Here is a 12,874-nt window from a genome sequence, read left to right on the forward strand (position 1 = left end):
AATGCTCATTAAAGGCCAGTCCTCGACTTACGGCCACAATTGGGAGGAGAACGTCCGTCGGTAAGCAAGGCGGGCTGTTCAAGTCCGTCGTGCCTGTTGTTTTTTTTCCCCCCATGGTCCATTGGTGGGTTTTAAATTTTTTTAGAACCTCTTCTGTAGGTGTGGCCTGCTTTGTGGGAGTGGCTTGCTGGCCATGTGACCGGGTGAGAGTGGCTTGCCAGCCATGTGACTGGGTGGGCGTGGCCAACATAAAATGTAGTGAAACTCACTTAACAACGCTCTTGCTTAGCAACCAAAATGTTGGCTCAGAAACTCTGGCATTTGAAGCACGCAAGCCTTAAAGCTGTCAAGTTACACCCCTAACCCTTTAGAAAAGAACCCCAGGGGTGTTCAAACTTGACAGCTTTAAGACCTGTGGACTTCAACTCCCAGAATTCCTCCTCTGGGATGGGCGGAGGGAGGGAGCTGGAACCGGTTCTAAACGGCACTGTAGATTTGGGGAACCTCTTCTACAGAAGAGGTTAGAACTGGCAGGAACCCACCCCTGCCATGGTCGTTAAGCAGACCACACGGCCCTTTCAGCAAATCTGGCTCCCCTCCCCCACCCACGCACCGTTGACTTTGCTTGTTGGAAGCCGTTCTGGGAAGGTTGCAAAAGGTGTGATTCTGCAACTATCATAAATGCAGGCCGCGCCCCCACATCAACATCAGGGGATGCGGCAACAGTGCCATTTCCAACGGTCATTAAATGGACGGTCGTAGGTTGAGGGATATCTGTATTGTCAACCAACCTAAGAGAGAAACTGCCAGCCAAACGCTGGAGATTTTTGTGAAGTGAGTGAGGGGTTTGTAGGCCCAGGATGAGGGTCAGGTCTGGCATCTTCAACTTTGTGTTTTACTTGCATCCTATCATAGGTTGTTGGGGGGTGGGAGAGGAAGGGGGAAACTGCCATGTGGAGAGTAGAAATGAGAAGCGGGTGTTGTGGCCCACCAGCAATCAGAGGATCTGGCAGCAGACTCAGACAGTGAGGAGGGTTGGGGAGGAACATGGGCCGGTCCTGGAGTCTGGGGAAGGCTCTGATGAGGGCTCTGTGTCGGAGGCAGAGAGGGGGCCAGGGCTGTCTGACAGTTATCAGCTGCCTTCAAAGTCAGACCTCAGTGAGGCAGAAGAACAGCTGGAGCCTGTTCCCAGTGTGCGAATGCACAGAATTGCCAGACAAAGGGAACAGCTAAGGAATGAGTAAAGCCACAGGTGGATGATGAATGGCCCCTCCCAGAGGAAATAAAAGAGGAGCGGAGTTTGCAGGAGACACTTAGTTTATTCCTGCATTCTTGCCAATTATCACAGCATCTGAAAGATATCGGCCTGGCCACTCTCCAAGCCTGATAAAGGTCGGTAATTGTGAGCTATCTTGAAAGACTGTGGGAGAGGAAAGACTTTGCTGGAGAGGAATTCACTGTCAATTAAATAAAAAGGGTTTATCGGGACGACCACTCGGCTTCGTGCTGCTGGGGAAGCCTAGGTCAGAATGAGGGGTAGGGTGGGGTGACAGGCTTGATGGAAACCAAAGGCATGAGAACCGGCCTTTTCCAGTCTTCAAGGACACCTAGCCTGGGAAAAGGATGCTAACTGGACCAAGCAGTTCCCAAAACACCTACATGGCACATCATTGGATAGAGACAGGCTGGTCAAGGGGGAAGGGGAAAACCACAGCTTGTTCAAGCTCTCTGCTCTGATCTAGACGGATCCATATTCCCCTTCTCCTATCCCAAGGGAATGGGTCAATCACTAAGATCTAAAGATGAATCTCAACTGGAGATCACAAAAGGACTTGATCTTCAATCCATAGGACAGCAGGAGACAATGTGGTATGGAGACCCACCATCCTGGTTGTACGGAATTGGCTTAAATTTGCACTCGCTTCGGAATGCTCTCTGAGACCTCAAAGTCTATGGTTAATTTGTATGCAAATGTACAAAGATTAAGCTGGTCACGAATAGAAGACCTCCAAGGTCCCTTCCAACTCTGCTATTCTGTTAAGTATCTTGGTGGAAAGAGATAGGCCAACCCTGCCTAGAGTCCTATTTTCCTTGATGGGGAGGGAAGGAATAGCAATAGCAATAACACTTATAGACTTATATACCGCTTCACAATGCTTTTACAGCCCCCTCTAAGTGGTTTACAGAGTCAGCCTCTTCCCCTAACAATCTGGGCTCTCATTTTACCCACCTCGGAAGGACGGAAGGCTGAGTCAACCTTGAGCCGGTCAGGATCGAACTGCTGGCAATTGGCAGAATTAACCTGCAATGCTGCATTCTAACCACTCTGCACGAAGGAAGGAAAAGGAAGGAAGGAAGATAGCAATAGCACTTATACATATACTGCTTCATAGTGCTTTTTACAGCCCTCTCTAAGCGGTTTACAGAGTCAGCCTCTTGCCCCCAACAATCTGGGTCCTCATTTTACCGGCCTCGGAAGGATGGAAGGCTGAGCCAACCTGGAGCCTGGTGAGATTCGAACTGCCAAACTGCAGGCAGGCAGTGATCAGCACAAGCAGCCTGCAGTACTGCGCTCTAACCACTGCGCCACCGTGGCTCTCTGAGAGGAGATCATCGTCCTTGAAAGTAGGTTTGCCTTGTTGTTCCAAAGGCGGCTTGTGCAGGCCCCTCAAACCCTTGTTTGGGGTGCTTTGTCCCCCTCGGGCAAGATGAGAGTAACTGGGATGAGAGTTCCTCTTGGGGAAGGGAAATTTTTCAGCTCTTTGAGCCCAAACCGTGGAAACACCAAGTCAGCCAGGAAGCGGAGGTTGAACTGCCGACTGACGCAGTAGACAAGATTTCCAACTACAGAGCACTGGAAGCAAGGCGGGAAGGGCATGGGGTGGGTGGCGCACTCATACCACAGCTTGGCCCTGGCACTGCAGCGGTAGACACTGATGCCCATCCTCTGATTGAGGTCAAAGCGGTAGATGAAGCCATTGACGGTCACCATCTCGGTGGTCCTGTCCTGACTGCCTCCGGTGAGGCGGACTTTCCAGGTGTCCGTCCGCCCAACGTACCTCAGCAGCATGTATCTCAAGGTGCCTCCCGTCACGTAGATCTCCCCGTCGCAGACGGTGGCGGTGTGGGCCACCGCGAAGGTGTCGTTGGGTAGAGGAGCAGCAAAGGCCCATCGATCCAGGCGTGGGTCGTACCGCTCCACGGTGTAGAGGCATTCTCCACCGATGGCGTAGAGGCAGCCATCCAGGGCCACCAGCTTGCAGTGGGGTCTGGCTTGGTTGAGTGGGCAGATCTCCTGCCAGATGTCGGTCACGGGGTTGTAGCAGAAGACACGGTTGGATGGTTTCTGATATCTTCCACGCCCTTCGCAGCCAGCTACGACAAAGAGGTAGTTGAACATGCTGCAGATGGCACAACCCCTGGAGATGGCTTCCACAGGGATGTGGGTTAAGGGATGCCAAGCGTCCTTCTGATCATCGTAGTAAGAAAGTCCACTGGGGTGGCAACCAATATCTGCCACGGTCAAATATTTCTTGCCTCGCATCCTCTTCTCTAGGATCAAGTCCCTCTCTGCAGCATTGAGCTGGCGGTAGATGCCCTGGGTCTTCAGCACTTGGAGATAGTTGTCACTCATGACCTTGTAGGCCGCCTCTTGCAGATCCTTGAGCTTCTGCTTCTTGGCCATGCACAAGACCTGGTAGCAGTTCCCCAGATCTAAGTGCACATCCAGAGAGGATTCGGAGCTCATTGGGACGTGGAAAAATTTAGCACCAGCCACAAGCTCCACCAATGGCTCTTCTCTTCCACTGCTGGGGAGATCTTGCATGGATCTCACCAGAGATGAAGTAGAATCCAAGCAAACAGGAGCTGGAGATGAGGAGAAGCCAGCTGAAGGTCCCATTGCTGGAGAACCAAAACCTTCCATCGGCATCTGTAAGTCTGGATTATCTACAATTCTTTGGAAGCTGTCTTTCCGGATGAAGCTATATCTAGCCAACGGAGGTTTCGAGGAGATGGCTTCTTCAACCACAACTGCTTCTCTTTGGTCTTTAGGTTGGGTGTCTTTTGCAGGACTGAGGAGAACGTTAGAAGATGGGGCTGGAGCCTTCTCCAAAACAAGCTTGCTAACGTCATTGTTGGTCACGGATGAGTGGACAGGTTCCTCAGCCCCACATTTCTTGGATACGTTAAGTATGTTGCTAGTAGAGAGATTGCAGGATTGTTGGAGATCCGAGTTGGTAGTAAAGGTGGTTTTATTAGTGACAGATTGAGAAGCGGACTGGACATAGTAATTGTAGATTTTGCCTCTGAGTTGGGCATCTTCAGCTTTCCCAGAACCTTGCTTCTCTTTGATGAAGTTCTCCTCCACCTCTACCTTGGCCACTGAGGAGAAGGCATAGGCCACCTGAGATTGCACATGGTTGTGGTTGATGGCCAAGCCCGTATCACTGGTGGCATAGAAGGACCGGATCTTCTCTCGGCCCAACGGCCTCTCCACAACATGGAGAGCCTTGGCCTCTTTCCCCAGTTGTGGAGGATCTCCTCTTTTCAAACCGATGTCACTCCCGTCTGCGGGATGGACCTCCTTCTCCAGTGGCTTAGCACAGCTAGAGTCAGCTTCAGCAGGATCGACATCCCAGCCAGGGATGTTACCGGCCTCACTCTCTCGGTTGAGTAGACCTACTGCTCTGGAATGACCTCCGAAATTGTCCGAATCGGCCCCAGCTTTGCTAGTGCAGTTCTGGATGGTGTCCTCTGACCTCCACCCGTGCTCCACCCCAGATTCTGCATGGCTCACTTCCCCTGCCTCTTGGTCCTCTTCTGCCTCAGTTTCTCTCGTGCCAGGCAGACCTCTGCCAGCAGGGATCCGTGCCTGCCCACACTCTTCCGCTACGACTCCGCCGCATCTACCCACCTGCGTCAGCTGATTGGTCCCTGGGTGGCATGGCTCCGTCTCCTTGCCCCGGCCTCCTCTGTGCCTCAGGGCCGCTGGCTTGTTTGTCACCTGGCTGCCAACCTGCCATTCCCTTTGCTCTGCCCCGGCGACGTCGGCATCCCCAGCCCCGGCTGGGGTGCTGCCAGGGGGCACGCGAGACTTGAAATACCGGTATGCCAACATCAGCAAGAGCAAAGCTGCAGCGGAGAGGGCCAGCCGGCCGGCCAGAGGTATTTCCGAGGGTTGATCCCCGCTTCCTTCGGCACGGTGGGACATTTTTCCATGCCACGCTGGCGTTCAGGAATGCGATTAATAATTGCCAATGATCGGCTCCGAGTGGATCAGGGCCTGCTCCCCTCCCTCCTCTGCAAGGTGACTTTAACCTGCCGACTGACAGGGAAAAGAGATTATTGCCCAGCTGCTCGCCTCGGTGTGCCAGGTGTCTGTTTACTATAGGTTTGCATATTTGAGGAAGGTGGGCTGGGCCGGAGGCAGGTGAGACAAACCGGAAAGCGAAGGAGAGGGGAAAAAAAGAGAAACTGAAAACTCCGCTAAAAGTTATTTCAAGCTTTCGTAAACAAAAGAGTTTTTTTTGAAGACAGCAAGGAAAGAAATAGATTTTAAAAAACAACCCGAAAGCCATTTATTCCCCTGATGGATTTCTGTTACAGATCCCGCTGCCAGCCCCAAGGACTCCTGTGCAGGCAGGCAATCCTCGATGTTATAACCACAATGGAGGCCGGAATCTCTGCTAAGTAATAATTTAAGTGCGTTTTGCCCCATTTTACCACCTTTCTTGCCACAGTTGTTAAGTGAAGCGCTGCAGCTGTTAAGCGAGTCACACGGTGGCTAAGCAAACCTGGCTTCCCCACTGACTTTGCTTTCTCAGGTCATCAAAGGGGATCACGTGACAAACACACACACACACACACGGGTGGGACTCTGTGACCGTCAGTTGCCAAGTGCCTGAATTTTGATCATGTGACCTTGGGGATGTTGCAATGATCTTAAATGTGGGAAAAACGTCCGTGAGTCCCACTTTCAGTGCCGTTGTAACTTCAAACGGTCACTAAATGAACTATTGCAGGTTGAGGACTATCTATATAGTAGATAGCCTGGCACTGCACACCAGAACAACTAGACACAAGGACAGTTTTTTCCCCCCCAAATGCCATCACTCTGCTAAAACCCACAACACTGTCAAACTATCTACTAAGACTTTCTTACTATTCTTCTCCTCTTCCTTCCTAGTACCTGTCGCTTCCCACTTATGGCTAGAGCCATGTTGCTTGTACCATTACAATTTATATGGTTTTATTTGTTCCCTAGTATGATTTGATTGTTTATTAGTATTCTATGACTATCCCTAAGTGTTGCATCTTATGATTCTTAATGAACGTATTTTTATTCTCCTTATGTACACTGAGAGGATGTGCACCAAAGACAAATTCCTTGTGTGTGTCCAATCATACTTGGCCAATAAAAGAATTCTATTCTATTCTGTCCTATCCTATATATTCTGTTCCATATTCTATTCTATTCTATTCTATTCTATTCTATTCTATTCTATTCTAATCGATCCCTTATTCTATTCTATTCCTTATTCTATTCTATTCTATTCCTTATTCTATTCTATATTCTATCCTACATTCTATTCTATTCTTTTCTGTTCTGTTTGATTCTATTCTATTCTATATTCTATCCTACATTCTATTCTATTCTGTTCTATTCTATTCTATCCTACATTCTAGCCTACATTCTATTCTGTTCTGTTCTATTCTATTCTATATTCTATCCTACAATCTATTCTGTTCGATTCTATATTCTATCCTACATTCTATTCTGTTTGATTCTATTCTATTCCATTCTATTCTATTCTATTTTATATTCTATCCAACATTCTATTCTATTCTATATTCTATCCTACATTCTATTCTGTTCTGTTCTGTTCTATTCTATTCTATTCTACATTCTATTCTGTTCTGTTCTGTACTATACTGTTCTATCCCATCCTATCCTATCCTATTCTATATTCTGTTCTGTTCTATTCTATTCTTCCATATTTTCTTCGTTTTAAGGAACCTCGGATTCCTTGATGTGTCGCCACAGAAGAATTTAAAGTCGGTACCCAAAACATTCTCCGTAAAAAGATTCCCTATTTTAATTCTGCTTGGAATTCAGCCTGGTTTGTGTCTTTTGAGCCCGACACCACTGCCTTTATCCCGAAAACGAGACGATGAAAAGGCGGCTGGAACAGGCTCCGGGTTATTATTTTTTTGGTTCCTTCTGCCTCGTGGCCAGAATGTAACCTACACAACAGAGAATGCAGTTTGGTGCCGGTTCCAGGTTTTTTATGACGCACCTTTAAACTTCTCCTTCTGCTCGTCTTTCTCCAGCCAGCTTGTTCTCATTCTTCACAGTGTCCAAAACAGCACGGTGGAAAAACACAATACCCATGACATATTTCTGCCTGGGGCTGTGTTTGCACAACCAAATCGGAGCTAGCAGGCGAATTTACGCAGCACATTAGGATTGGTTAGTTTTAATCTTGGTTAGTTGCGATTTGGGTTGGAATAAACCCCCAGTGTTGTGGCCTGCCAGCGGAGTGGCAGCAAATTCGAACAGTGAGAAGGTTGTGGGGGAACATGGGCCAGTCCTGGAGTCTGGGGAAGGCTCTGATGAGGGCTCTGTGTCGGAGGCAGAGAGGGGGCCAGGGCCGTCTGACAGAGTCAAACATCAGTGAGGCAGAAAAACAGCTGAAGCCTGTTCCCAGTGTGAGCATGCGCAGAGTTGCCAGACGAAGGGAACAGCTAAGGAACAAGGGTTGATTTGGGAGTAAGGCCACAGGTGGATGATGAATGGCCCCTCCCAGAGGAAATAAAAGAGGAGCGAAAGGGGAGTGGAGTTTGCAGGAGACAATTAGTTTGCTTAACTGGTTCCTGACTCTCTGAGACTCCTGCCCAAGTTCTGCAGCTATCGGCCTGGCAGCTCTCCAAGCCAGATAAGGTCTGTGACTGTAAATCCTCCCTCGAAAGACTTTGCTGTATGTGAATCAGCAGAATTCACAGCAAATTAATAAAAGGTGTTTTTTTTGCCAGGACAAGGATTTTCTTTCATGCTCTTGAGAAGCCTAGGTCAGAACACCCAGCCTGTGGTTCCACGCCCCTTGCGAAGGCTGAAAAACCAGATTAAAAAATCAGCTCGTGTTGGGATCCTAATCTGTTTCTGCCCACTGCCCGTGGTTTGATGCCCTTTTGAAAACGATCGTGGTTTGTTACCTGTTCGTCTTCGGTTTGTGCTTCCGATGATGGATTCCCTCTTAGAAACATGGGGAAATTGCACTTGCTCATCCACTTCTGCCGTGCGCTGGCGAGCGTTATGAAGTGGCCTAAAAAAAATAAAAGAAAAAGATTTCCGTGTAAATATTGCTCAGTCTGCAACGCCAGAGCGGCTCTCCAACATGTCGTTTCACCCGAAGCGTGAAATAATTACAGATGTAGACGGTGCAATTAACTTTTTTACATTAGTCCAAAGCAGGGCTTAACGGATGCCTCCCCGTTCAGTCCAAAAAGAGAGGAGAAAAATGAGCTACGGGCTGTGGGTTTTTTTTTTTTTGTTTTCATGTAAAAAAAAGAGAAAAGATTCCAGAAGAGAAATGGGGGGGATAAAAAAAAGCTGTCAAGACAAGCACCGAACAAAAGCATTTTGGGGGATGTCAGTCTGAATTTTCATCCTGAGGATTCTTTCTCTCTCTCTCCCCCTCTCTCTCTGGAGCCTAAACAAGAAACTTAAAATGAAGAGTGGTATAAAACATGGTTTTAATTTTGTAGGTTGGCATGTAGAGGAGAGGGAGGAAGAGGACTTACTGGGAGAAAAAGAATTCTACCACTATTGCTTACAGGAGGTAGCTGCCAAAATGCCCTATTTTTAAGAATTAATTTGGAGGAAACGATGCAGGATAGCACCCACCTATCATGGGTTTCAATCCCATGATTCTCCCCCAAAAATTGAGTTGTTGTTTTCTTTTCTTTTTTTTGCTAATAGCCAAGGTAAGATTACCAAGGGTGGCTCAGTGGCTAAGATACTGAGCTTGTCGATCAGAAAGTTGGCAATTTGAATCCCTGGTGCTGCATAATGGAGGGAGCTCCCGTGACTTTGTCCCAGCTTCTGCCAACCTAGCAGTTTGAAAGCAAGTTAAAAATGCAAGTAGAAAAATAAGAGCCACTTTTGGTGGGAAGGTAACAGCGCTTTGTGTGCCTTTTGCATTGAGTCATGCCGGCTACATGACCACGGAGACGTCTTCGGACAGTGCTGGCTCTTCGGCTTTGAAACGGAGATAAGCACCACCCCCTAGAGTCAGGAACAACTAGCACACATGTGCAAGGGGAACCTTTATCTTTAAGGGAAGGTTGGTAGTCCTTGTGTTAAGGCTTTAGTGTTGCCACAATGGAGCTGAGGGAGTGGAAGTGGGGGAATAGAGATAGCTGGGGTTTTGTAGCCAAAAAACAAACAAACCACTTTCTCTTGGGAACCAAGGACATTCTCACAGGTGGCTGGAGAGAAGAGGAGGAGTGAAGCTACCAGGCAACCCGACAGAAACCTGATTGGGCCATGTGACTGACTGACTGGGGAAGGGAGAAATTTTTTACTTTTAATTAGGTAAAAACTGCGGGGACATTCAGGGTTGGTTTTCACCAGCCTGCCAATAGAACATATCCCAATAAAACTGTTCCTTGAGGAATCTACCTGCCTTGGAATCCTGTTTGCTATGTGTATTACTTGGAACCCTGATTCCTTGATTTACAACAGTTTGTTTAGTGGCCTGCTCGAAGTTACAACGGCACTGCAAAATGTGTTTAATGCCCGTTTTTCACACTTATCCACACTGTAGCATCCCTCATCTTCACGTGATCAAAATTTGGGCACATGGGCAATTGACTCATCCTTATGACGGTTGCAGTGCCACAAGGTCATGTGACCCCCTTTTTTTTGCAACACGCCAGTCAGATTCACTTAAGAACCATATTACTGGCTTAACAATTGAAGTGATTCACTTAGCAACCGTGCCAAGGAAAGTTGTAAAATGGGTCAAAATTCGCTTAACCATGCTGTCAGTTTGCAACAGAAATTCTGGGCTCAATTGTAGTCTGAGAGCCAAAGAGGAACAAGGATGATTTGATTTAACAGACTTGGAAGGGACCTTATAGGTCATCTAGTCATTATACCTTGTCTGGCCTTCGGGGACTTTGCAAAATAGCTTGACTCCCTCCTCTCTGTGGCAGACTCTCAAATATTGGAAGACTGTTTTCCTGTCTCCCCTGGTCCTTCTCTTCTCTAGACTAGCCATGCCCAGTTCCTGCAACCCTTCATTGTAGGTTTTAACCTCCAGTCCCCTCATCATCCTGGTTGCTCTTCTCTACACTCTTTCTAGAGTCTCAACATCTTTTTTACAGTGTGGGGACCAAAACTGGATGCAGGATTCTAGGTGTGGCCTTACTGGGGCTTTATAGAGTGGTATTAGTACCTCCCTTGGAAATAGTTTCTCCCATCAAGTGGCTGCCATGGGTGGGGGGCACTTAGCAGACTCCTTCGGTGGGCATTAGAGGGGGTTCCTGTTAGCCATCACTGCAGCTTAAGACAGGCAGCCGGGCAGTGCAAAGCATCTAATGTTTTGCGGTAATTTTACCCCTAGTGTAGCAAGTAGAAAAACAGGTTCCAATGAACCTCAAGGCAAACATATCTCTCCTGTCTCCGATTTCCTTCTAGGATCCTGGTGACTCAGGGCTGGAGACAGGTGTACTTTTTCTAATTTTGCCCAGGTTGAGAGGCACCGGAGGCTGCCAAGGTTTTTTCTGCTCCTGGGCAGTCCATGAAGGGCAAATTCATCAGCCTTGCAACGTCTTTGCCAAGCCCAGTTGGACGGACTTGGCACGAGCTTTTCAGCTGACAACTCAGTTCCTGCAGAGACTGGCAGCGCCTTGGCACTCTCCCGGCCTAAACCCACTCAGCTGATTTGCCCGGAGAATCAAGATCTTTAGAATAACAGAGTTGGAAGGGACCTTGGAGGTTGTCTAGTCCAACCCCGTTTAGGCAGGAAACCCTACACCACTTCAGACAAATGGTTATCCTACATCTCCTTTAAAACTTCCTGTGTTGGAGCTTTTACAACTTCTGAAGGCAGGTTGTTCCACTGATTAATTGTTCTAACTGTCAGGAAGTTTCTCTTTAGTTCTAAGTTGCTTCTCTCCTTGGTTAGTTTCCACCCATTGCTTCTTGTCCTGTCCTCAGGGGCTTTGGAGAATAGCTTGACTCCCTCTTCTTTGTGATACTGAGATACTGCTATCATGTCTCCTCTAGTCCTTCTTTTCAGTAAACAATAGACACGCCCAGTTCCTGCAACCATTCTTCCTATGTTTTAGCCTCCAGTCCCCTAATCACCTTTGATGCTCTTCTCTGCACTCTTTCTAGAGTCTCCACATTTTTTTTAAACCGTAGTGACCAAAACTGGATGCCGTATTCCAAGTGTGGCCTTACCAAGGCCTTATAAAGTGGTATTAACACTTCACGTGATCTTGATTCTATCCCTCTGTTTATACAGCCTAGAACTATTTCGGCTTTTCTGGCAGCCGCAGCACATATTTAAATAGTTGTCCACTAGGACTCCAAGATCCCTTTCAAAGTTGCAGGAATCTGTTGCAGGAAAAGAAGATAACGAGCGGTGTTGAATACTAGCGCGGGAAACCTAAGCGCGCGAATATAGGACTCCTTCCTGATTGGTTCCTGAGCGGAGCCGGTTCAATCCTCGCCCTGATTGGTCGAGCTACTCGACGCCCCATTGGCTCCTCGTTCAAACCCGGGGGTATAAATGTATGGCGCGAACCACGCCACGTTGAATCGCAGTTACTATGAGCTGAATAAAGGTCACTTCTATTTCCCTCTTGTCGCGTCCTTTCCCTTCGCTCCAAGATGCAAAACTGGCGACGAAGGTGGGATCCCGATTCCCGCGACCACGGAGAAGAACAAGCCAGCTGCCACCGCGTCTGAACCAGCACGAATGCTATCTCAGACTGAGAACTCCGGCAGCGAACGCAAAATTTTCTCCGCCCTTTTTCTCCCTCTCTCCGGCTCCACACCACGATGGCATCATCGCTTCCTCCTTTCGCGCCATTCGGTGGAGCCACCGGAGAATCATGGGACGGTTTCATGGAGCGTTTCGAGTGCTACCTAATCGCCTCGAAGAACCAGGCACAGACCGACGAGGAGAAATGCAGCTTCTTCCTGTCCTGCTGTGAGCCTTCCATGTTCGCCTCTGCGAGAGCCCTGGCCACCCCGAGGCCAGCCTACAAACTTGGGTGGGACGAGCTGATGTCCAGGCTGAGGAACCACTACGCTCCCTCACCCTCTCTGATCGCACGCCGTTTCACTTTCCGCCGCCGAGTGCAAAAGCCCAACGAATCCATCAGCCAGTTCCTTGAGGCTTTGCGCACAGTGGCCGCCCAGTGCGATTTTGCAGACCTGGAGGAGAACCTCGTGGAGCAGTTTGTATGCGGGGTCCGCGACGTGCATTTGCGCAGCCGCATGCTCCGGAATCACAAAATTACCCTGATGCAAGCCGTGGAGACCGCGCGAGCAGCGGAGCTCTCCGAACAATCCACGGCCGACATCGAACGCCTCCAGCTGAACCCCCCCGCGCAAGCCGCCGCGGGGCCTTCCACCCAGACGAACCTCGTCGACGACCTCTCTCCTGCCGAAGACGAGGAGGAGGAGGAGGAAACCGTCGGACAAATGAGGACGCAGCCGAAGCGGAGGCCACCACAGCAACCACCGACGCCCGCTCAGCCAGCCTCGAACGCACCTTGCCGCGGATGTGGCGGCCGCCACAGCCGCGCAGCCTGCCCGTTCCGCTCTGCCATCTGCCGCCGCTGCCGAGGAGAAGGG

The 12,874-nt window shown here is 49.0% G+C and overlaps 1 protein-coding gene across 1 annotated transcript; it reads right to left on the minus strand.

Moving 5' to 3' along the window:
* Positions 1-1,291: 1,291 nt before the first annotated feature.
* On the minus strand, positions 1,292-5,313 carry KLHDC7A (kelch domain containing 7A). The gene is made up of 2 exons (XM_087701998.1): positions 2,560-5,313; positions 1,292-2,433 (listed from the first exon to the last, which is right to left on the minus strand). Exon 1 carries the CDS (start codon positions 5,210-5,212, stop codon positions 2,669-2,671), a length of 2,544 nt encoding a protein of 847 aa, XP_087558124.1. The 5' UTR covers positions 5,213-5,313; the 3' UTR covers positions 1,292-2,433; positions 2,560-2,668.
* Positions 5,314-12,874: the final 7,561 nt, after the last annotated feature.

The sequence above is a fragment of the Thamnophis sirtalis genome, unplaced genomic scaffold (genome assembly GCF_051295495.1).
Source record: "Thamnophis sirtalis isolate CommonGarterSnake01/CBP01778 unplaced genomic scaffold, rThaSir2_p1.2 scaffold_15, whole genome shotgun sequence".
Taxonomy (NCBI): domain Eukaryota; kingdom Metazoa; phylum Chordata; class Lepidosauria; order Squamata; family Natricidae; genus Thamnophis; species Thamnophis sirtalis.